The sequence below is a fragment of the Malurus melanocephalus genome, unplaced genomic scaffold (assembly GCF_030028575.1).
Source record: "Malurus melanocephalus ecotype Western Australia unplaced genomic scaffold, MMel_1.1 scaffold_8, whole genome shotgun sequence".
NCBI lineage: Eukaryota > Metazoa > Chordata > Aves > Passeriformes > Maluridae > Malurus > Malurus melanocephalus.
Genome location: NW_026623240.1, coordinates 2,308,366 through 2,331,936, shown reverse-complemented (window position 1 = coordinate 2,331,936; position 23,571 = coordinate 2,308,366). Strand labels below are relative to the sequence as shown.

Genomic DNA, 23,571 nt, shown 5'->3' with positions numbered 1-23,571 from the left:
CAGTGTCAGCTTAAAAAAAATGAAGTCACAGAAGTTCAAAACTGCTATGTTTTCCACTGTGCAAAAAGGAAAAACAGAAAAAAAGGGCTTCTGCCAGGACAGGTGATAAAGAAATCAGAACATCTGTCTGAATAAACAGCTCCAGAATCAGACAAATCCAGAGGGCTCAGAGTCAGGGGATTCATCCCAGATCAATGAAGGAAGGGGATGGCTTTAAGTGTCTGTTATAAAAATATTCTTAACTGAGTGTGGCACGCTTTATTTTTGCTTTAACTGTCTCAAGTACTTTTTACCGGGTAGAGAACAAAGACAAGACACAACACACTGAAATCATGAAGAAAACTGAAAAGATATCAAACGGGTCATTGTGCTTATCATGGGCAATATGGGGTCCCCAAAGACCTAATGTGGGCAAGAGAAACACAGCACAGCACTGCTCCTTTTTTCCAGTCTTAAAACCCCAAAGCTCACACCCTGTGATTTACTTGCCGAGAAAATGGTGATACTTCACTGCCAAAGCTGCATTTACTAATGTCCACTACTATTTGAAAATCCAAAACTCTGTTCATCACATAGCTATCTGTAAAAATACTGACTATATTGGTTTGAAATTACACAGATTTTCTAAGCAACTCAGCAACACATGGAAATATTATCATGTGCAAAATACACCTGAAGTCAAGGGTTAATTTTGTTTTAATATTATCAAGCTGTTCAATATTGTCAAGCTGTTAATTTTGTTTTAATATTACTTATCTAAATCTGCTAGATCTCTTGTGTGGTAGCATTCAAAAGCATTGTAACTGATATTTTTAAGCAGGTTGGAGAGAGACCAGAATCTGTATTAACTGTGTAACCTGAGAACACTAGCATATGAAAGGCACATTTGTAATAATTTTTTTGCATACCTACATCTTTCAGATGAGGTTCAGACATATTACCCAATAAAGTGAACCGATCAGGACATGCCAGTTCAGAGCAGATGAGAGAGCACAGTTTTCTCATCTTTAAGTTCTGCACAGAAAAGCAGGTACAGCAAGAATCACTAATTTTACTTGTATGTTAAATTCATCCATTTTTCAAGAATGCTTTGGATTTTTCACCAAAATTTTGTCCTACTTCTTATCCTACAGTTTCTGTTCTCTGCAGCCACCATAGTGGCTCGAACCAACTGCCCAATGAAACTTTTCAAGTGACAAGAACTGATTTGGCTCAGTTGCACTGTCTTGCATAGCATTTCTGTTAGTTTTGACACACTTTTTCAGTTTGTTACCTCTACATATAGTGGCCCATTCTCTGCAACAGAAAAGAGTCCTTGGGAGGGAGTGCGGAACAAATCTGTTTTGTACAGCTCCATGTTGAAGGTCACATTGGTGATGTGAGGCTCAGGAGGCCAGACAATGCCTCTGTCATCCTCTGGCTGGTGCAGGGTGCAATTAAACTGAGAAAAATAATACAGCAACACCACGAGTCAGGAGTGGTAGGACAAATTTGGTAAGTACCACACAGACCCACCCACATTCCATCTGCTTAGTGCACATCTTCAACAGGGTCATGAGAAACAGTAGTGAGAAGAAGTGTGTTAAAAGACAAATGWATTTCTAGACAATTAATGTAATTKATGCGAAATGCCTATTACAATAGGTATTTCTTCCTTGTCAGGTGCAAACCCGAGGGTAACATACCGCTATTTCAGGCCAGCTTGAGAAAGCCACATCTCCCTCATCAGCATCCCCTGGAAATCCATTATCACCCGATTCCATGTCGTCATCCTCAAAGCCGCTGCCTTCAGCTGGTGATGACAGCTGAATGACAATCTGCACAAGAGGTATTGCAAACAAATTAGATTAGGTGATAACTGAGCACTCTCATGGTTATTATTTTCTCCTCTCCAGAACAATGCAAAGGCCAAAGAAGAGCACCAGCCAAGCAAATGGTGAAAGCATGTCTTAAACAGCCTTATGCTGAGCATGTAGGATATGAAGCTTATATTTAGACAATGCCCCTGAGGTTTTTTTTCAGAATTCAGAGCCAGCAAAGAAAGACACTAGTCTGGGTGTTGGTGTCTGAATGAGAAACCTAGCATTTTTATTCTATTTCTGGTATTTCTATAGCCAACACTGAAAAAAGAAATGCCTTTCTAAAGTGATATTTTGCTACTTGCAGGTCTCTGAACGCACTCTCAAAAACCACTAAAAATGTTAGGGTCATTAAAGGATACTTTCTTCTGTCATTAGCAACTTYTTTTTCAGACATGTACACCCAAAAATATGATATTCCTTCTTCATTTCTCCCTTTTTTTTTTCCTTTTTTTCACTGAATTTCCCCCTCCTTTTTTTTTTTTTCCAAATCCTTTTCACATGTCTTCATTTCTTCACGTGAAAATTTCTGATTTTGTTTTCCAGTGTTCTGCATTCTGCTTCGGTATGCTCACAGCTCCTTAGCTAGTTCCCTCCCTTCCAGGACTTGAACTTTCTTTTCTTAGACACAGAGCTAAAAATTGACATACACACACCCATTGACACTCCACTGCGGGGTGTCTGTTTTCTAGGAGAAATACTCTTAAATTCTGAACAATCCCAGACACGATTCAAAGTTCAAGTGTGTAGTCAAGACTATCAAAAGACATGATGGAGAAAGGAGAGGAGGTAAATAACCACTTTACTCTGGGCCATAATAGAATACAGGGACCATGACAGTATTTAGCTCCAGACCCATGCTGATTCTATCTTGGTTTGGGACTGTTTCTAAAATTAGGTGCTACTGACTCCCCAGCATAGAACAGTTGTAACCAGGCAAGGTCAGCTCAGATTGCCTTAGCTGTGTTTGGCTTGGACCACAGGYTTTCCATCATTTACCAGAGTTACTTCCATGTACTGGAAAACTCAGCAWCAGAAACGTGTCATTATTTTTGAAYCCAGAGTATCTGCATTGCACTCTGGCTCATAASCCAGTCTGGAAGCAGCTGCTTACAACCTAACTGAGTTCCTTTTCATCACCACTCRTATACTTGTACTCAAGAGTCTCTTCATCATGTATATCAACTGTCAAAAAACATAAACTCAAATTCTAAGAGAAAAGCTTGCAAAAATAATGTGATTCTCTCACATTTGAAAAGCCTTTTTCACATACAATTTTAGAAGAAAAAATTTCATTTAATTCAGGATATAAATTAAAAGGTATTGCTTTGTACAATTACAAAACTTATTCCTATTTCTCTTTACACCAATGCAGTACTGCTTATGTACAGATCCATCAAAGCACAGGGGAAGCCAGTGCAACTTCTCTGACACTGGTACAGATGGGCCCCAAAGGGCAGCCAACTCCTCCTTTTTCCTTTGGGATACTATCTGACCACAGGAGCATACTCAGTGTGCAGTCCATACCTCCTTGAATACAGGGACTGYGGCTGCAACTAGTTTTGAGCTAGACAGGAAAAGATCAGGATGCCTCCTTTTTGCTAAGACTAAATCTAACTACAAGGCTTCCTTGTACACTACAATGTGCAGTACAGAAGGTGCATCCTCTTTGTAAAATACTCACAGAGTTAAAATAAACAATCTTGTTCAAGATATAGGCTGTCCGAGTCCCACATTTGTTCAGTGAAGACTCCAARATGAAGTGGGTCCCGTTCATCCTGGCTTTGCACGAGTGGTCCAGCAGCGAGAGCTCTGTGCGGGTGTAGCCGCCAGCCTGAAACAAAGGGGCTTTRTCAGGGGCTGAAACACAATTGTGCTCAGCTCCTGCTCAAAGYGCAGTTCAGTCCCTGCTCGTGACTGCTGGCAGGAGGAAGTGAAGTTCATTGTACTGACATCCAGGGAAGGTCACTCTCAAAATGCTGCTACACATGGCAGACAAGGAATAAATGTAACATGGAAAAAAAGGAAACAACAGGTTCATTATTAATCTGCTGATTAATAATGCTGACTCTGTTCTGAAATGAGCTAAAAATGCTGTCTGTATCAGGCTCTTTTCCACAATACAAATGGACACAAGCAACCTGTCAGCTGGTAGATGGTAAAGATAGATCTGCTTAGGTCTCACGCTGCTATCAAAAGCAGCTTCTTTGTACAGTTTGGAAATTAAAAACTCACACTGAAGGCTGAGCACAGTCATTTTTTGACACAACCAACCATGCACACCTTCAATCAGAAATCCCTCTAAAACCCACCAGACTGTTGGGAAGAAAAACAGGATTCTGAGTTATGGCAAACATCTACAATATTATTTCCTCACCAAACTATTTTTGGGGGTTGKGTGGTGATGGCCGTAGGACTTAGAATGTTTATTTTTTCAACCAAAATGYAAATAACATGGTCTGCCCCAAAAASCCTCCCCGATTTTGAGAAKAAGATRYCACACCAACCTGTAGAGAATCTTTTTCTACAGCTACTGTCATGATTTTGTCATCACACGTTATTGACAGGGCCATATCAGCACTRCCCTGAACTTCTTCAGGTTCTTTATGTTTTGAGAGGGAATGCCCAAAGTCATGATTTATGAAAGTATCTACTGAATGCCTGGATGGGAAGAGTTCTTCTCCCACTGTGTCATGTCTTCCTCTGTTAATGTGAAATGGAAAAGTCAGKCCATCAGGATTCTTTGGAGCTGGCAGTGGGTTAGCACCCAGCAATTCTGTCAGCTGTGGAGGAAGGGAATGGTCTTCTTCATCATTCATCTCTTCTAAAAAAAAAACAACCAACAAATCCACATTAGCTGATTAGATATTTTTCCTAGAAAGTATCCAGAACTAACATTTTCATACAATTAAAAAATGTGATCCATAAAGGAAGCTCCCAAAGGACATTAAAAACAGCATCTTTGTACTTTACAGGTAACTAGCCACAACTCCTAAAACTAAGGGTTTAGTTGTTACTGTGGTGTCTAACCTTGGTACACCTAGTCCCTATCAAAAAAGTCTCCCACCAAGAGCTGAAGATAAACTTTTGTTGAGTGGACCTATGATGTGCAAAAGAACCACAGAGGTAAAAGAAACATTGCATTCATCAAATATGCTATGTTAGGGCTGCTGAAATAGCCTAAGTGCAAATCAGTTGGTGAAATTCTTCCAGTACCTGACCCACCAGAAATTCAGTGACTCTGCTATTGTTAAGCTACTTATATTACCAGACTGAAGCTACATAAGAGCAAATAGTGAGCAAATGAGAAAACAATCTCCTGGTTTACACCCATGTCGGCTGAGGACAGAACTCATGAGWGTGCAATTGATAAAATTCATGTGAACATAAGCTTTATCAAAATTGTAAAAAAATAGTTTCAGTGGTTGAAGCTCAGAATTAGTGAAAAAAACAGATGCAACTCTGCTAGCTTCAATGGACAMAGATAGCTTTACATCAGCAATGACTTTGGCCAAATACCCAATTTTTTTACTGGTTGTTTTTATTCTGTTTGCTCAGACTTTTTTGGTAAGCCACTCATGTCTGTAAACAGTTTCAATGTTTATTTAATTGTCTCAAGGAAACACTATGCTCATACTTTTGGAAAAAAATGCACTAAAAAAAAATCAAAGCTGGATTTGTTAACTAACAAGATATCCAGTTGCTGAAGTCCATCTCAGTGAACACTAGGTATCGTCATCTATAAAGTCCTGTTTGCTGGATAAACTATAAACATTTAATTTCACCAACATTTCAGGAAATAACAGAACTCACCTGGACTTTTCTAAGCAAAAAGCCACAGATTATTATTTTTAATCATCATTTATAGATACTATCAGCATTCTTGGTGAATAGCAGTAAAACCAGTGCAACAACCCAAATGAAAGCTTCAAAACTGAGAAAATAGTTTTCAAGTAATTGTATTCCTGGAAACACAAGGTGTGTTTTTTCTATATGCTAAAAGCCCATCTTCAAACTTACCTGTGTCTTCAAGTTGCAGATGAAATCTGTTAGCAACAGGTGCTTTTGTGTAGGAAATAACTGGACTGTAGTTATGCTCATAAGCCCACTTGATCAAACTCTCATGCGATGAGGGAATGTCAGGTATTATTGATTTACTCATAGTCATGGACCTTTCTGTTTCTTTTCCGAAACCAATACTATTTGATGTCTGCAAATAAAGAAAAACTTGGTTTGTGATTCACCACTTAAGGATACTTAAGATGGAATAGCGACACTGATTGAACCTGTTTTTTTGTTCTCTTTTACTCTATTAAATAGCAGCAAACAGAGGACACCTGAGAAATAACCCAAACCCTGCCACCTTAGGCACATGACTGCTGCACAGATGGAAAAGAGCCCCCCTGCTTCTTCTCAGCCTCTGCCTCGAGTACAGTAAAGGTAATCAGAAACTGTTAATCCCTAAACTAGACAAAGACATATTTACAGCCTTTTGTACAATGCCACACTTTCTTCAAAACTGAGTTGAAATTACTCATGAGGTTATGTGAACTCAAGATGACAACTGAATTATCAAATGTCCTCTTAATTTCTTTGATTAGGGCATAACTTAAGCTGGATAAAGGAAAACCTTTGTTCAAATGAGCATTACTGAAAAAGGCAAAAAGCATGCTCATGAAGTAGAGCTGATACCAGCTAATGCTTTAAATCAGCTGGCACCAAGGACAGGCTGTGTCTGAACCATGTGCCTCCTCCTAAGTGTTGAGTTGGTTAAACAGGATTGAACTAAATGCTTAACAGAGCAGTAAGTGAGAGCATGCACATTTATGCATGGCCAGACTACTTAAAAAAAACAAACATACACTTTCTGCACATGAAAAAAATTTAAAATCACTTAACAATACAAGTTTTACACAAATACATTGATACAGCAAACCCATAAATAAACATGCTGACCTTATGAATGCACATGCTGAATTATTACTAAATAAATGAGCCACACAACCACTTAGTTTTCATTTTCATGTAAATGTTTTGTAAAATCTCAAATTTTCTTGCCGAAATGGGCAAGTCAAAGGAACATAACAAGTGTCTCTCACTGTTAGAGGGACAGTTTGAAAATATTCATCGGTATTACACAAGCTTGTATTCAGAGCTTGGCATCCTTAACATGTATTCACTCACACAAAGCTAAATACATAYACATTTATTCTTACACTCATAACATTACAATTATCACTATAACAATCACATCAATGGCTACGGAACAAGATGAACATAGATGCTGTAGGAAAGGCATGACCCRCTTTTCAATGATTTCTGCAATGTGATTGAAATGCACTTTCTAACGCAGTTGATTCAATGGAATGTTCCACAAGCACTTTCATTCCCATGCTTGATTACCTTCTCCATCATATAGGCTGCATCTTYTTTTCATCCCCACTGGTTTTCCTCAATGTGAACAAATCATAAATCTCTTTCACTCTAGAACACCAAAAGATTGACTAGAGACCCCTTTTAGACAGTGCTCATATGGACATGCTACACAGAGCTCAGCTGCACTTCTCTGACATMCGAAGAAGTTTTTGAACAAAGAAGTGAATAAAGCATGAAGAGAGTCCTGACAGAATGGCACAGTGTACCTTCAGCTCCCTCCCTTATTTCTTCCCAAAGATGCAGTTCTGCAGCCTTTAAACACTCGGAGCTTCACAACTGAAGTTAAAGATAACTTCAAGTGCAGTGTCTGGTCTGAGGATACTGTTACCAGCACAGTTATCAGTGCTTAGCAAAGGCCACTGAAGATAAGATAAAAAATGGAGCAATAGGTATCCTAATTTTAGTGCCTTTGGGATCAACTAATCTTTCATCTTCAACAGATGCAAATCTGGACATGACTGACCACGTGTTTTCATATTACCACATAGCTTTGACTGGTAGGAGTTATTAGGCTATCCCAAATTTTCTGCATCTCCTTATTTTTCTGTCATGAGGAGACAGCTGAACAAATATTATCTCAGAATTTAATGTCCTAGCTGGYACCCAAGCATTTCCAGGGCTTGTTTATACCGCTCCACCCCACACTGAGCCTGTAAATGTTCAGTCTTGCATGGCCTCAGTGAAACAAAAGCAAGAATGAGGGCTTGCAGGAATAGACCTTCCTTCACTTGCCTGCCCTGCCAACACTTTCACTGACAGTGATTGAAATCAGGCAATCTGAGCCCCTGCTAACCTACTCAGAACAGACACTATTTCAGAAAGYGGAGTTGTTCTCAGGTGAACAACAYTCCCTCCAAGCTTCGGAAACCTYCACAGGCTGCTTTTGAGCATTGCACTGCTCTCACTCCTCACCCCTCAACAAGATATTTTCTTTCTGCAAGTTCACTGCACAGTTCCCAGGTTTGCAGAGGGACACCGAGTGCACAGGAAGCGATGTGAACAGCAGTGTACAAGCACAGAACCACAGAGGCACTGCATGTAAGGACTGCCTGCACACAGGAGTTAAGCACAGCCTGGGAGGAAAGTGCTCACAGACATCATGTGCAATTAATTTACCTAAACTACTCCCATTTTACTTGGGTTTGTGTCCATTCTCCTTCAGCATTTCAAGAAGCACAGTAAGCTGGGAGATGAGCTATACGACCCAAAACATCTTTTTCATTTTTTGTCTGTGAATCTGGACCTCAATAACTTACAGTCCTGGGTTTGAGGCAGCTTAGCACTAACCTTTCCCTCTCAGCTTGCCAATACGCTCAAGACAATTCTAATTTGTAGAGTGAGGGCAAGAAGTTAGGAAAATTGAAGCGCATGGAACTGCTTCAACTAACAAAAAGAACGTTGTGAAACATTACCTAATTGCTTAGTAATGTTTTTATGCATTGTCYAAATTTGGGCTTGGGAAGACCTTCAGCTTAATAGAGATATGAAGAGATCCTAAATGCTGGATAAAAGCTGGATAAATGCTGGATGTGCAGGCTTTTTAATGATATGGGGGAGCTTAGTTCCCCCTCTTACCCCCTCCAAATAAAGGACACAYATTCAGAGAATGAAGCCTCTGTACAACTGAAGTAGGAAAGAGTTACTCACAAATCCTAACATGAATAAAATGTCTTTTATATACTGACATTTCCATATATATTTTACGTATTGCTTTCTCTTTTTGTTGATCTTAATAAAATGTTACCTTCTGCCACTTATTACAGAGACAATTTTAAATTATAATTTTTACTTATACTTTCAATCATTAATAAAGCAAAAATAATAGTAGCCTTGTTTTTCTATATTCAAGTGCAGCATTTTAGAAATTTTAAAATCCTGTAGAAATCCTCTCATGGAAATTGATCATCCACAAAGTGATAGCTTCATGGACATGAAATATGGAGATAGCTCAAGTAGCTCAAGTACCAAGCATGGCCTGAACTAAACAACAATTCTCTATCCTGTGAAAATAGATTCATATATGCCTAAATACAYAGTGGTGAATTTTAAGTAATAACCCAGAATGTAACTTTCAAGTCAAGCATTGTTTTTTGTCCTTCTGCTTACAAGAGTGATAATCCTCAGCAACCAACCTTGACCTTTCTCTTTAAGGACTGCCTATTTCAGCCCTACAGAATGACCAGAACATCCTTTCCTGTCTCTAAGATAAATACGTGTCAGGGAACAAAAGGGAACTTCATCATCACCCTAGATAATTTTTCCATTCAATTTTCTGAGCAACACCAAAGTATATTTTCTTTTATTTTCCTTCACTCTCAAAATCTAGTACGAAATCCTGCTTACCAATCTGTTTTCTTAGGAGACTTAGACCAATCAGCCTTTAGACCCTGCCAGAAGTTCCTCTGCACACATTACAAGCAGAAAGCAACTAAGCCTATCAGCATTSCTATAAATACAAAGACCTGGAGTTTGAAAATGTGACTGAATTGCTGCAAAACTGCTAATCACRAGGCTACTGGGTGGTCCTGAGCAAACATTCAGCTCAACTGTACCATGTGCGTGTAATTGATCGCTTAAGACAGAAATAGGCCACAAATTTATAGGCTGCAAGATGAGTTCRATAATATTTATTTATTTCAGAGCAAGGGAACACATTTTCTTACCAGAAATGGTGTTAAGCTACAAAGCCTGTGCCAAAAATCAACATGATCAGCATCTCCAGTAATTCTAGAAGTTTAAATTTAGAGATCCTGGTTTTAACTTTTAAAAAAATTATTTTTTACTGTCTGAGGAAAGATGAGGTCAATTTGACCAAACACTCACTKGGAACAGAAGTACTGGCAGGGAAGAGGGATAGAGACTACTACCACCATAAGCAGAAGTAAAGGAGTTTCCACCTGCAAAGGGACGTGAGTGTGTGTTGCATATCTAACATTATGTATTCTGCACTTAAAGGTATCGTTCCAACTTKTAAGATGAACCTGTTGATCCATCCACCAAAGTAACAGCAAAGAGGGAAATGAACTCTGTGTTTAGGGTGCTTCCACAGAGGTCAAAAAGACAGATAAAATCCTTGCACTAACCACCTGGGCTCCGTTTGTGTTGGTTGATGTGTTGGTCAGTTTTATAGCCCATATATTACAAGGTAGTGAGAATAAGAAGTTGATGTATTTACTCCTCAAAAAGCAGTAATAATTAAAAAGAACCAGCTAAGAAAACATTCAGAAATCAACACAGTCTAGCACTAGATCACATATAAATGGATTCTATACTGTTGTATATGATAGTTCTCAAAAAATAAAGGTGCTTTAACTTACAATTACTTCCAGCTTTCCTTGGACATCATGAGACTTGATAACCCAATTGACAGACTTTCTACACTTGAGGATAAGTACGACATCTCTGACAAGTCTGGTGCCTGGTTGAGATGGTTTAATGTCAACAATTATATCCACCTGGAGAGCACTGGATGTGGAAAATAGAAAGTTAGGACAGAAYGCCAGAAATTTTCAGCTATCAACCTTCTTCCAATCCATCATGTTTCCACTGTCTGGCCAGCTGATTAAAATGCTGGATATTATCCCAGGCAACACAACATGTGCAAAACAGATTGTTATTCCATATACACTTAAGTGATTTTGCATAACAACAAGTACGTATTAGACAAAAAATATTTCTCTTATTTACAAGAAGTGTGCTACTCAATTCATCTATTCTTTAGTGCAGGTAAGTTATATGGCTAGCAGGYTACTTTCTAAAGTAAACATAATTTTCTTATTTCACTGCAATGGTGCCTAAATATAACTGTTTCAGTTTCCTCTGGCTATAACTGTATTAAAACTTAAATTAATGCCTTAAAAAAGGCAAAAAGACAAATTAAGCAGGTTAACACACATGCACAAAAAACCCAGCTCAAACCACAAATACTATATTGGAGGGTGTCTCTACCTAAATAGTTAAATTGTGGATTTATTTCGCTTAAGATCTTGCGTGCTTTGAGGAATTAAGCAGTGTATTCAGTTTCCARTACTTCTGGATATATACTTACTTTAAAAAGAAAAAACCCAGATGTCCAGCCTACTGCTTGCTGGAAAATAGATGAAAACTATCCAGATTTTCAAGATTTCAGTGTAAAATAAGTAGAGCAAATGGGTTCTTATCCATCAATAACATCTCATCATGCAAAATGCCAATTCAACAGAAAAACCTATTCTTTCAGATCATCTTAAGGGGCCATACATTACAAGAACRTGCTCATCCCCAAGTAATAGGTTCCAACTAATATTCTGCACTGAGACTTCGCAATCTTGGGACCTTTGCTCCATCTCCTACAGTTTTACACATGCCCAGCTCAGCTTCTGTGTGTTTCTCTGGGGAACTAAATTTTGTAAAGACAGCTGTGTCATCATACATAATACATAAAACTAAGAACAAAGTAACTTAGTACCCTTTTTTTTTCTTTTTACTTTTAACAGAAAAATATTTAAACTTTTTTGCAGTGTTATCATCTGAAAAGAAAATGTCTATTGTACAATCCAAAGGAAAAAGCTTGGAACCAGGGCTTGGAATGATGCTGAGGTTAGCATCAGCTCTGCTTAAGATGGAGCTGCATCATCATTTCGGGTTACCTACTCCACTTCCACTACACTTCAGCACTTTCTTACTCTCCCCAGGTTGTTAGGCAAGAAAATCATCAGGATCTGGATACAACATCTTGCAATGAGAATTGTCCTTTTCACAAAACCACCTCCTCACACCTCTATCTCCCTGTGTGATTTTCTCATTATGGATAGGATGTGTTCACGTGTAGCTGCATAAGGAGCAGAGCTGGACAAYGCCAGATATCTGGTGTCAGCAGCAAGCAGATAGGATTTTAATTCTACCTTATATCTGATGAAATTGTAACCACCTAAGCTTCATARCAAATATTTCTTCTAGCAATCATACTTGGCACTTAGGAAGAGGTTTTCCAAGTATGACTATCTGAAGAAATCACACTCATGTTCATGTTCTCCCACTAAGATGTAGGACAGACCAGCAAAGAATGTCTTACGTCCCAAAGGTACCTTTGACAAATTAGATAACCCTCRTAATATGTCGAGAGAGTTACTTTCCCTAACCAGTAGTTTAAAAGTTTTTTGGTTAGTATTAACCCTTAACTTCTTGTAATTATCAAATTATCCCTTAAACACAAGGGGAAACTTGACAGAAAATACTGTTGTGAATCTTCAGAGCAACTGTGGAACACCTACCATAGATCACAGAGCACTTGCAACCTCTGGACACAAGCCACTGTCCTAAGCTTTGCTGCCAGTCACCCCTACCTGTGACAGGTCAAGATTACTTACCCCTCTCTCTCACTTCCTCATGCAGTGGTCTAATCTTAAACCCTCTCTGTCAGATACTGCCCTTCCTGATATTCCCTTATTCACTTCATCTTTGGAATAACATGATGATTGAGCAAGAAAGGGGGCAGTAAATAGTCTATAAAAGCTGTGCTTTGCAGTTTTGTCCAGAGAAACACTGTAATTATGAAGCAGATTCCAAAATCTTCACATACCAATGAACCAATTTCTATTTAAGGCAAAGTACTAAAGTCCAGGCTTTGCTTGTAAGGATGAGGTGGCTACTTTCAGATTTTTAACAGACATGTGAAATTTTTAGCTATTGCTTCAAACAGTTTTAGTCTATTTAGATGATACTTTACCTGTTAGGATTGGAATTCGGAGTGCTTAGTTCAATAATATGAACTTCTCTTTCTTGGACTAAATTAGACATAAGGCACCCCTCTGCTGGCTTTGGTTGTAGATATCCCGCAAGGTAATTTAAAGAGAGAAAATTCTTTTTTATGTTGCACGAGGGAGGGAAAACTTGATCTGGAGAAGAAAAAAAAGAGAAAGCATATGCACCTTTAAACAGATGACAGCTTAGATATATGCAGATACCACATCTACTTCAGTGTGCACTATACTGAGAGGTGTATCTACTATCTATTAAAAGCACATATGACAAATCTTAATATTGAAAGGGAGATCACTGTTGCAACAACACATCACCTTTCTGATATAAAATATATACTTCTAAACTGAATAGTTTCTATTTAGAGATTTAAACATTTAATGAAAGAAGATCCCTGCAAAGAAAAATTTGAAAACAATACTGAAGGAAAATACGTAAAAACTTTTCAACATTAATAAAATACATTTAATTTGTTCCTTGCACCTTTAAAAGAGATTTCCTTCTTTTGCAATTTACTCAGAGATAACTTCTGGAATAAATTCCTTCTCCTGGTGGAAAACGTTTCATTCTTGTTATAACAAACTTACAATTTTTTAAATACTAAACAATGTACTTTCCATTTCCTTACTCAATATATTTCCTATATATTGTGCAGTCCGGGTCAGTATTGTCTAGAAATACTGCATTTCTSTTGCACACGGAAAATTAAAAACAGCAAGAAAATTATGGAATCAGTTATTGATATTAAGAAAGTCAGATCCTAATATCCATGGTTGAAAGGATGAAATTCTAGCGTAGACATTCAATCTCTCTTTTGGTTTTAACTGTCTAGCTACACATGAGCATSACAGAATCACAGAATATGCTGAGGTGGAAGGGAGCCACAAGGATCATCGAGTCCAACTCCTGACCCTGCACAGARCCRTCCCCCAGAGTCACCCCATGTGCCTGAGAGCACTGTCCAAACACTRATYGARCTCTGTCAGGGYTGGAGCTGTGACCACTGCCCTGTCGAACCTGTTCCAGTRCCCAACCAYCCTCTGGGTGAAGAGCCAGKAGTGTACAATGCAWCCATAAAAAATAGTCACTTCATATGAAGTTCTCAGGCACAACCCACATTGCTGTACCAAGAAACAGTATTTCCACTGAAAATCAGGAACACTTGGCATTTCTTGCTTGACATATGAATTGTAGTAATACCCAGAAGGACTAAGTTCCATGTTCAAAGACATGGAATCCTCAAAGACTACAATTCCACATGRCTGGGTCTTTGACCATTGCTTTACAAGAAAGACTTTTCCTAATAAGGTCAGCAGTGCATTGTGAACATGAAACTGTGAACAAACTCTTAAAAGCTGTGCTGAGGCCATGCACTCTGTAAATGAGAACTGAAATGTCACCTCTGAAGTGCCTTTGTGTGTACTACATAACTTTGCAGGAAGACCAGAGACTCCTGTGACCCTGGTCTCCGCAGAAACAGTTAGAGGAGTTTCTTCTCCTGATCTTACACAAAGTACTCCTTGAATATTAACCCTGTTGTTTCCCCTACAGAAGCTACTAAAGCTGTACAAGGCTGTAACTATTCATACTGCCCAAGCAAAGCACTCCTCTAACATCTGGTATGTGCCCTGCCAGATTAGCCTTGAATGCAGCTGCAGTTCTGCCAGCTCCTCCCACAACAGCACAGAATGGAAAACGATCCCAAATGGACTGTGCTGAGCTTGAATTTTTAAATGTATACACACACACACACAGACACAAGGTATTTGCTTCTTAACTGCTGTACAACATGATTCAGGCCATAAAATAACAGCTCTGAGCAGTTTGTGGGTAATCAGCACAAGTGCTATCATTTGCCATTGCAAAGAACTCAGTTCTTGCTCCTGGCACTTCCATTAGGCGTCTCTGGAGCTCTCCAGAACTGCTGCTCTTGCTGCCAGAAGCACAGAGACTCCCCAGCCTGGGCCTCCACTCGATAGYACGCTTTTCCTCTGCAGCAAATTTTAACTCTATCACTGGCTATTTGACACACGCACCAAAACGTATTTACTCTCATCCACACCAGTCAGCAAAATCAGGCTGGAGCAGAAAAGAAAAAGGGATCCATTACATCTTTCTTTGCACACTACATCTCTTTTTTGTTAGTTTCAGGGCTGTCTACTTACTTTGGAAAGGGACTGCAGGTGTCTGCAGTCAATTAAAACCATTACCAAAGCAGCCAACAAACACTGTGTTTATGGACTCTGTGCCTGTCTAATCTGCGCAGACTCCCAATATAGAATCAGATGTGAGTTTTGCAGGCAACGCCCTCACAGAGGGTCCCTGGCCAGCAGGCCAGGGTGCCAAGGGGCCTCTCTGGCCAGAAAGCAGCAGAGCTGTGAGCAGTGGCCAGCAGCCACCTTCTCCTCCAGGAGAGCCAGCCTGCCTGGATGGAGACGGAGGATTGCACACCAGGAGCTGCAGTTTCCGTGCGCAGCACTTCAGTTTAACTGATGAGGACAGACACTGTCTGCTCTGTTCTGCACAAATTAGGTGTCATCCACAGGTTCTTGGCTAAAAGTTGAATATCCAAGCTTAACATCATCCTGAAGAGTTTTTGTGCAAATGAGAGCTGTTAATCAAGTGTCACTCTCCAAGACAGGCCCCTGGGCAGTAGCAGTTGGATCCAGGAATAAAAATCCCATTTAAGCAGAGCTTGCCTTTCAAAGTCTGAGCTGGGGATAAGCAAACTGTTTGGACCTTTCCTTGATGGTAGGGCTYATTCATTGTATTTCACAGTTTGCTGGCCCTCAGCACAACAGAGATCAGAACCCTGACTGACATTCCATGGCAGGGTAGAAATGAGATCAGGGAAGGGGTCTCTGGAGGGAGGATGCAAACTCTAGGCAGTTCTGATCCCACAGCAGGACACACAGCTAAACCCGACACAATGTGACCATGTACAAGCATTAAACCAAGCAAGCATGGCATGCAGAATGTGTGCACTGGCTATGAATTCAGAGTCAGGACTGACACTTCAGCTTCTGCCAGGRTGGAAGCACAGTGTTACCATCTGTAAATAAACTGTACATTTTCCAGTTTCATTATGTTATGGCTGACTAATTTTTTTTCTTATTTAGCTAAGAAATGTGTTGAAATTAGGCTTCCTCCAGGCTAGCACATTTGCCCTGGATTTACACCGGTGATATGAGATGCATTAGGTAACGTTTAGCAAACTGATAGGACTTCCTGACTTGTTCAATCATGTCTTACTGAACCATGAGGAATTAAACTGACTTCTGGTGAAAATCAYGTACCCAGACCACTTTCACCACAARCAGTGCTGCTTTCTAGAATCTTGACGCTTGTTATCACTACACAAATCAAGGCAAGAACAAGAAACTCACTTCTTGTGCCCCCTTCTTCCACACCCCCATTCTGGCCCCTTAAAGTCCTTGCTGTGACTGCCATCCCTGCAGTATTTGGTTGACCACTCTTTAGAATTAACAGGATTCAGATGCACTTGGCCCTGATCCAGATTGCTAGTGCTCTCAGCTGCCTTTCATTTGCAGTTTCAAAAGTGACTTCAGAGACCCATGGCATCAGAAGCAGCATTATTCTAYGAAAGATCAGCCTTCTTCAGATCTTTCTGTCCTTTGGCTTGTATTTTCTKTTTGTGAAACTTCTACACTTCTAAAATGTTACATCTTACGGTTTCAGATCTGTCTAACTTGAGTGAAGCTGAAATACAGACAATCATAGGGTACACCATTTAAATTCTGTATTGGTCACATAGCAAGGAACTACTTCATATGACTACTCAYAGATCATGACTAATACTAGCAGTGATTCACACTGTCAGCTGAGGACACCTTACTAAATCGTTCGAGGAGCCTGAGTTTTGTATGAAAAGGCTAAAACGTACATCACTGTATGCTGTGGTTTGTGAAATCTAGTGATTCTATTGTTTACTCTGCAGAGGAGCAAACCAGGACCACATCCCACGTGGTTTTCACAGAACTCCTCACATGAGCGCTGCAGCTCAAGAACTGACCCCCTCCCCACCCCTGAACACAYGCATAACCCCCACACATACACATATATTCATTCTTCTGCCAAGAATTTAAATCAAAATCCAACACAGTTACAGCTGAGMTAGCTTGCAGGAGCCTTCTCAGAAACTGTCTATTTTGGTTGCCTGCCAAGTYCCATTTTGTGTACTTCATGCTAATTAAATTGTGTTTTAGCACATTCTAAAGGTGATGCARAAGTCTCCTCTTTAGCCTTCTGGTTTGATTGGAGATGTGCAAATCAACAAACAAAATTTTACCTGTTTTTTTTGAGTTATCTATTTAAACCTTTGTCTCTGCAATGCAAAGACCTCCACTCCCATGTACATGTTCCAAGAGCACTTTAATAAGCTAATAAATATATTTCTGAATGATTTTCTGGCATTAGAATCCAAGACTGGTGCCAAGTAGAACAAAAAAAAAAAAAAATCACGCAGGGGAAACCTCTACAAATTTGGCAGGATTTGGRTAAAACCAATATAGGCATGTTCTGATTTTGGGGGCAAGCCTCATATGTCAGAAAACCAAATGATCAGACAGATCGGGTTAGGAAAGAATATTTTCTCCACTGAAGGCTTTTGGTTGGGTTGTTGCTTTTTTATTCTACAACCAACTAGTTGAGCTATGCACGAGTTTCTGTGGAGATATTGYTGCAGAGGATGATACAGTTATGTCATTCCAGTGCTGCTCAGCTATGGAGCTACAGCCTGAACCCAACCCCAAAATGGGCCTGTGAAGTCCCTGAGGAGCTGGAATCCTCTCCTACCTGCACTAGGCCACCTGAAGAATTCAGCATTTGGCTCATAGGGACAGGAAATCTTTCACCTCAGGATGAAAATACGTAAGAGTGAGGCAACTTATTTTAGTGAGGAAAGCAATAATTCTTTGCACAGAGAAGCCGGGATCCTTGTACAAGCAAATACTGGGGAAAAAAAAAATGTAACTCAGGTCTTCTTAGAAACTTCCCCCTATTTCAAGTTCTCCATTTCAGTTCTTCAGATGAATGCATTCAAACAAYCACCATGAGTAGCTGATTCTGTTTAAAAGGTAAAGTTTAACTCTCATAAGATTCTGAGCAATTGCATCCACATTTATGAGCATTAAATTAWGGCACAAGAATCCAYTAAAAGTTGCCTAAATCCTAGGTCYGGTCTTCAGGCTTGCTCTTATTTTTCTGCCTTCCCCTTTCACATCACATCTCCTGGAAAATGAGAGGTATGTTTGAAAATTAAGTGAAATATAAGCAASACTTATTTTCAGTATCTAAAAGTGTCTRTGAATTCTGTTGGTTTTGTTTTSRTTTACCTTCTCCTACTTTAATATAGATGTTTCTTGATACTTTAAGTTCAGTGAAAGATGTTACTGCTCCATATTCCTTCTGGGCCCACTGTAGCAGATGTTCATTTTTCTCAGGAAAAAACTTCTCTTCCGTTTCTGCTGACAAGGAGAAGTTTCCCTTCTCAAACTGAACAACGGAACCCAAAGACACCTGATGGGAAAAAAACCATATTTTTAATTTGGTACATTTATCCACGCAGACACATACCATGTTTAAACAATGCAATCTGTCATACCCAAGTGCAGTCACCAAGGGTGATTATGGCTTATTTCCAGCAATGCCTAAATGTCACATGCTTTAACATCTGCATAATTTTCAGAGACATTTTTAAAAAGTGAAGTCCATATTCTCCTCTCAGAGAAGGCACAGGTAATTCAGAGTTCAATTTGACCAGACCTGTCACAAAGAAGAGCTTACGAATCCTTTTGCCAGAACAATTTTCGAAGTTTAAAATAACATCTGTTTCAATTTTGAATAATCTTTCTTATTTGTTTTCAAATGACTACCATAAAATGCTTCCTTTGAATGAAAAAAGTCTTTATTATTCAGTGTAACACAGACTACACGACATTCTCTCAATACTCTCATACTTGTCAAATAAGGAAGCAAAGTCTGCCGTTAGAGTAAATTYGATACCAGGAAAGAAGAGGAATCAGTTATTTCTGGTTAAAGACCATAATGTCTTTAGCAAACAGCATTCACTTCGTACTTTCACCACAGGCTGATTTCATGGAGCATCTCTCCAATGCTCCTAACACATCAAATTCTGTGTAAATTCAAAGTGTGCAGTGTCAGAGGGTGACACTGACACAGCACAGTCTCTGTSCCAGATTGAACACTGAGCACCTCTTAGAAATGCAGGTTTTTATATCACAGACATGCTGGACATTTTCACAGAGCTTTGGCCTAACTAGAAAAATCTCCCATGCATGAAAATTGCAGGATTTAAGGACTTAACCAGTGATCATTTTGCAGGAATATTGAATAGATGTTGGCATTACACCCTCAGAGACAAACAGTTTAGCCAGTAAGTACAGTAGTTGGTTTTCATTTACACATTGTTTCCAGTATTTTTTTTAAAATGTCTTTTAAGACATTTGATGACAGCATGAAAGAAAATACTCYGTCTAAATAACAACCAAAGAAATGCATTGCCTTGCAATAATACATTTTTGCTGTATTTTTCATTTGAGATAGTTAAATGTACGCTAACGCAACAGCTGTCTTCCTCACTTGGTTTTTAATTTATTACTAATTAAAATCTGAAAACCTTTTACATCATCCTACAGCATGACAAATGTCTTCCCGAGGGACAGATCTTATCAAAGTCACCAAGTGCTACAAGGGAGGAACCAACAGACAGAAAGCAGAGCAACTAAAAAGTCTGGCYCAAGCATCCTCACTAAGTGATCATCCAGTAAACATGTTTAAATAAACATGAAACTTATCACAGTTACTTTTAATCATATMCTAAAGTTTATTCTGAAATGCTGGTTCCACTATCCAGGTTTTAGAAAGGACTGCACAGTTCTGCTGTGCTTGCCAATGTTGGGATTTTTACTACACGGACCTAAGGCRAGGTTAAGTGAGCCAAGAACGTTATTTGTTCTGGAAAGAATTCAACAGACCCTTCCAAAAAAGGCAACCATCACTGTTTCAACACCTGCCTCAAACATTAACTACTTACTCTTCAGAACACACTGAAAGCAGCTCTAACATGCCTAGGATAACCTAAAGCATTAAAGTCAAATAATATTTGGGATTAGACCAATTTTTATCTGAGCACTAATTACGCATTGAGTGATTCAGAGACTGCTGCCACAGACACTTTTATCTCCTTCCTTCATCTCCCTCAGTGGTTACTTTCTGAGGTTTGCAGAGTGGAAAAAGTGCCCCAGCTCTATTTCTTCCAGTTGTTGTGAGGACGTGAAAAGGGACTGCATCGGAAACATCCTCTGTTGCTGAGTACACCTACATGTCCTGTCACATTTCTGAGGACATGGAAAATCCATTTGCAAGACCAAAAGCTGCTAGCCATAGCCACTAACCACAGGAAGGACCACAGTTCAAAGGGCTGCTCCTCAGTCAGAGGAAATGAGGATCAAGCACAGCATATTGAAAATTTGCTACCAAATTGATAATTTGCTACCAAAACCTGAGTATTCCATCAAAGAACAAAACGTGTTTAGGAACATASTTTAGTTACACACACTACTACCCTGCTGGCCATTGGGGAAAATAGGGCCCGAAGTTTTCTTTGCACCATAACAAAGCAAGAAAACATACACCCCTCATGCTGGGAGGACAAAACAAAAATAGCCTTCATACACCCCTTAAGAAAAGTTTCCAGTCTGAAGAAAACTACCCCTGCAAGACTGCTRTGGAAGCTCAGGACATCAGCTACCTGGCAGAAGTGCCAAATGTCATAAGTTGCTATTMCCCAGAGGTAACAACTCTCAGAACTAAACCTGAGGCACCTCAAGTATATACAGTGGCAAGCGTGAGYACTGCACACACAAAATAGCATATTCTGTTTCTTATTTTGCCCATTTCCTTCTCTCCTTTTAAATATTTATTGCCCWTTTTTCCCTTTTGAATCTGATCCAGGGGGTTATTTACTTTGCTTGCTTTATAACATTTTCAGTATTTAACATAGTTATAATGCAGAACTCCCAAGTAGGAAGCAAGTCCATAACTGAGCCTGGAGAGGGAGAGTTAGGCACCTGTGGGAGATGGCTCAGAACACCAAGGTAAGTGTTCACAGCCACACAGCATGAACCAATCCCTCCCCTCAAACAACAGCTACACCACTACCCATCAAGGGCTGCCAGCACAAGTGACAACTAACCCACCCCTAAAGCCACRACTGAGGCAAATACAGTGGGAGGGGGAAAAGCAGCATCCTTCATATTTTTATCTGAGCTGTACAGTATTGGACCTGTGGTGAAACACGTAGGAGAGGAGTGTATCTGCTCAGAATAAAATCAAAAAACTTGAAATAACTATCAGAGCAGCCCACATGTGGATCAGAGTCAGCTGGTGTTTTTTGATATTGTACTTTGATGTGCTTTTGTCCTCTTACAGAGGAAAAATAAAGCCATGGATGGAGAAATAYCAGTCATTCCAAAACTCAAAAATTTATCTTTTGTTGTTCAAAAATCCATATAGAACATACTATAATCTTCAAGAGAACAATCCTCTTCAACAAATGGGTAAGAAACATGCTGCTTTTGAAATTACATGCAACATTTGTGAATCATCTATCAACCTTTGTATAGTCCTTACCAGCCACAGAGGTGTGATRTTTTCAGGCAGTAATACAATTTTTCATTTTCAGTTTAGTGTTCTCAAGACCACATAGAGTCATTACAAAATTCCACTTCCAGTTCGCACATTTTTGAAAACACACACATAAGAGAAACATTATTTTAATTACATTTTGGATTTTAATGCAACTTTCTAGGAGATGCTCAGTTTGGCAGCTACCAAAGATCCTTATATAATCAAGGCTGCTCAATGTTTTCTCAGGATGAAAGCAGAACCTTACAAGATCAGAGAGCAGACTCTTGCACATCTTTATGTATATAGAAAAAGAAGATCCTGGGATTTTCTATCAAAGCTCAAACTGTGTCAAATCAAGTGCAACTTTCAAAACCCCTAAGGAACATTTACTAGAATGATAAACAAACAAAACCCATGTAAAGGGAAAATCTGTTAGCAAAGTTTAGGGCTCAGCAGGAGTTTATTAATTGCACATAGATAATTGTCCACTCACATTAATTTAACAATATCTTAATAGACTCAATGTAGCACTTGTTTGATATGAGCAAAATAAAGTAACAGAAGCTTTTCCAGGGATTCTGTTTCAAGTTAGATTCAATGTAGTGGAAGAAGTGGAGAATTAAAGCGTATCTATGCAACCACAGCTATAGTTTCCACTGGAATCAGTGACTCAGTAACACAACCTGTTGTGATTTATTATCTCCACGTCACTAACACCAGCAGTCTGCCAAAATCCACTGCCTGCTTCTGTAAACTTCCACTGCCTAAGCCCCCTGTTTACTGAAGCAAGCRAAGAAAGGAAGGAGCCATGACCATACAGAAGAGAAAAGACAACCACAGATGCCTGTTCCAGCTCTCTCAGCCTCCTGCAAGATTGGTTTGGGAATACACCTCCACCACTAAATGTCACAATATTCTTGTTTCCTTGCCCTTGCAGCCTGGATTAACTTAAGGTCCAGGTCTTCCTGACTAGCAGCTGTCTTGGTTCTGAAAGTGATGGGTCTGGGCTCCTAGAGAGACCCGGAGAAGAAGGAATACTTAGAATGCTCTGAGCTGGAGTCAGAGGCAGCAATGAGAAAGATCAGCAGAGATACAAGAGGCAGCATCMTCCAGATCCAGCCTATCCACACTCMTAACACAAGTTCTGTTTGGAGCAATGATCCACAAAGACAGACCACTCTCAAACCTGAAACAAACACCAAGCAATAAAGCTTGAGTTTTGTAAGATGTCTTAAATCACATGGGATCTAGTGTGAACTCCATGACACTTTTAGCAAACCAGGCTCCCAAAAAATGGCAGGCCTTTGAAGTTCCATGAAAGAGGAAACTAAGGCACAAGGACGTGCCTTGTTTCCTGTGAAATTTACTGGCAAACTGGTATTTTTGAAATATTTCTGCCTGAACCAAAGCTCAGTGAAAGTAGGATACCTATACATCATACAATTTCCCTATTTTGGGACATCATGCATGCAGAATTTTTTTACCATCCCCTGCATATTCATTTCATGTACTATATCTTGCTTCCTCAGCCAGAAATATCACTTCTCTTCTGCAATGTCTTCCTGAAGCAAGCAYTGAATGTAAAAAAAAAAACCTCTTAAACCCCCTAGATATTTAAAGATGCCTTACTAGGGCTGTTGTTATCCTTTCACATGCATCATTTTCAGGCAATTATTTAYTACCCTGTCATTTTCTGCCATTCCTATTGCTGACAAAATCCTTCCCCTCTTTTGCCAAGAATATAAAAATCACCACCACGTGAGGTAGCCTGAGGTCCCCCTAATATTTCTGGGAGCAACCCATTTATACAGACTTTAGAAAAGCAGTATTTAGCCAAGGTTGAATCATGCCTGGAGACAAAGTCTAC

The 23,571-nt window shown here is 39.4% G+C and overlaps 1 protein-coding gene across 1 annotated transcript in view; it reads right to left on the bottom strand.

Moving 5' to 3' along the window:
• TGFBR3 (transforming growth factor beta receptor 3) overlaps window positions 1–23,571 on the bottom strand; it is a 106,793-nt gene that overhangs the window by 18,400 nt on the left and 64,822 nt on the right. The window contains exons 5-12 of the mRNA XM_057374106.1: window positions 18,389–18,572; window positions 13,003–13,171; window positions 10,613–10,760; window positions 5,880–6,069; window positions 4,367–4,683; window positions 3,544–3,693; window positions 1,686–1,817; window positions 1,274–1,441 (exon numbers count right to left, since the gene is read on the bottom strand). Coding sequence (XP_057230089.1) covers window positions 1,274–1,441; window positions 1,686–1,817; window positions 3,544–3,693; window positions 4,367–4,683; window positions 5,880–6,069; window positions 10,613–10,760; window positions 13,003–13,171; window positions 18,389–18,572 — 1,458 coding nt within the window. The remainder of the gene's footprint in view (window positions 1–1,273; window positions 1,442–1,685; window positions 1,818–3,543; window positions 3,694–4,366; window positions 4,684–5,879; window positions 6,070–10,612; window positions 10,761–13,002; window positions 13,172–18,388; window positions 18,573–23,571) is intronic.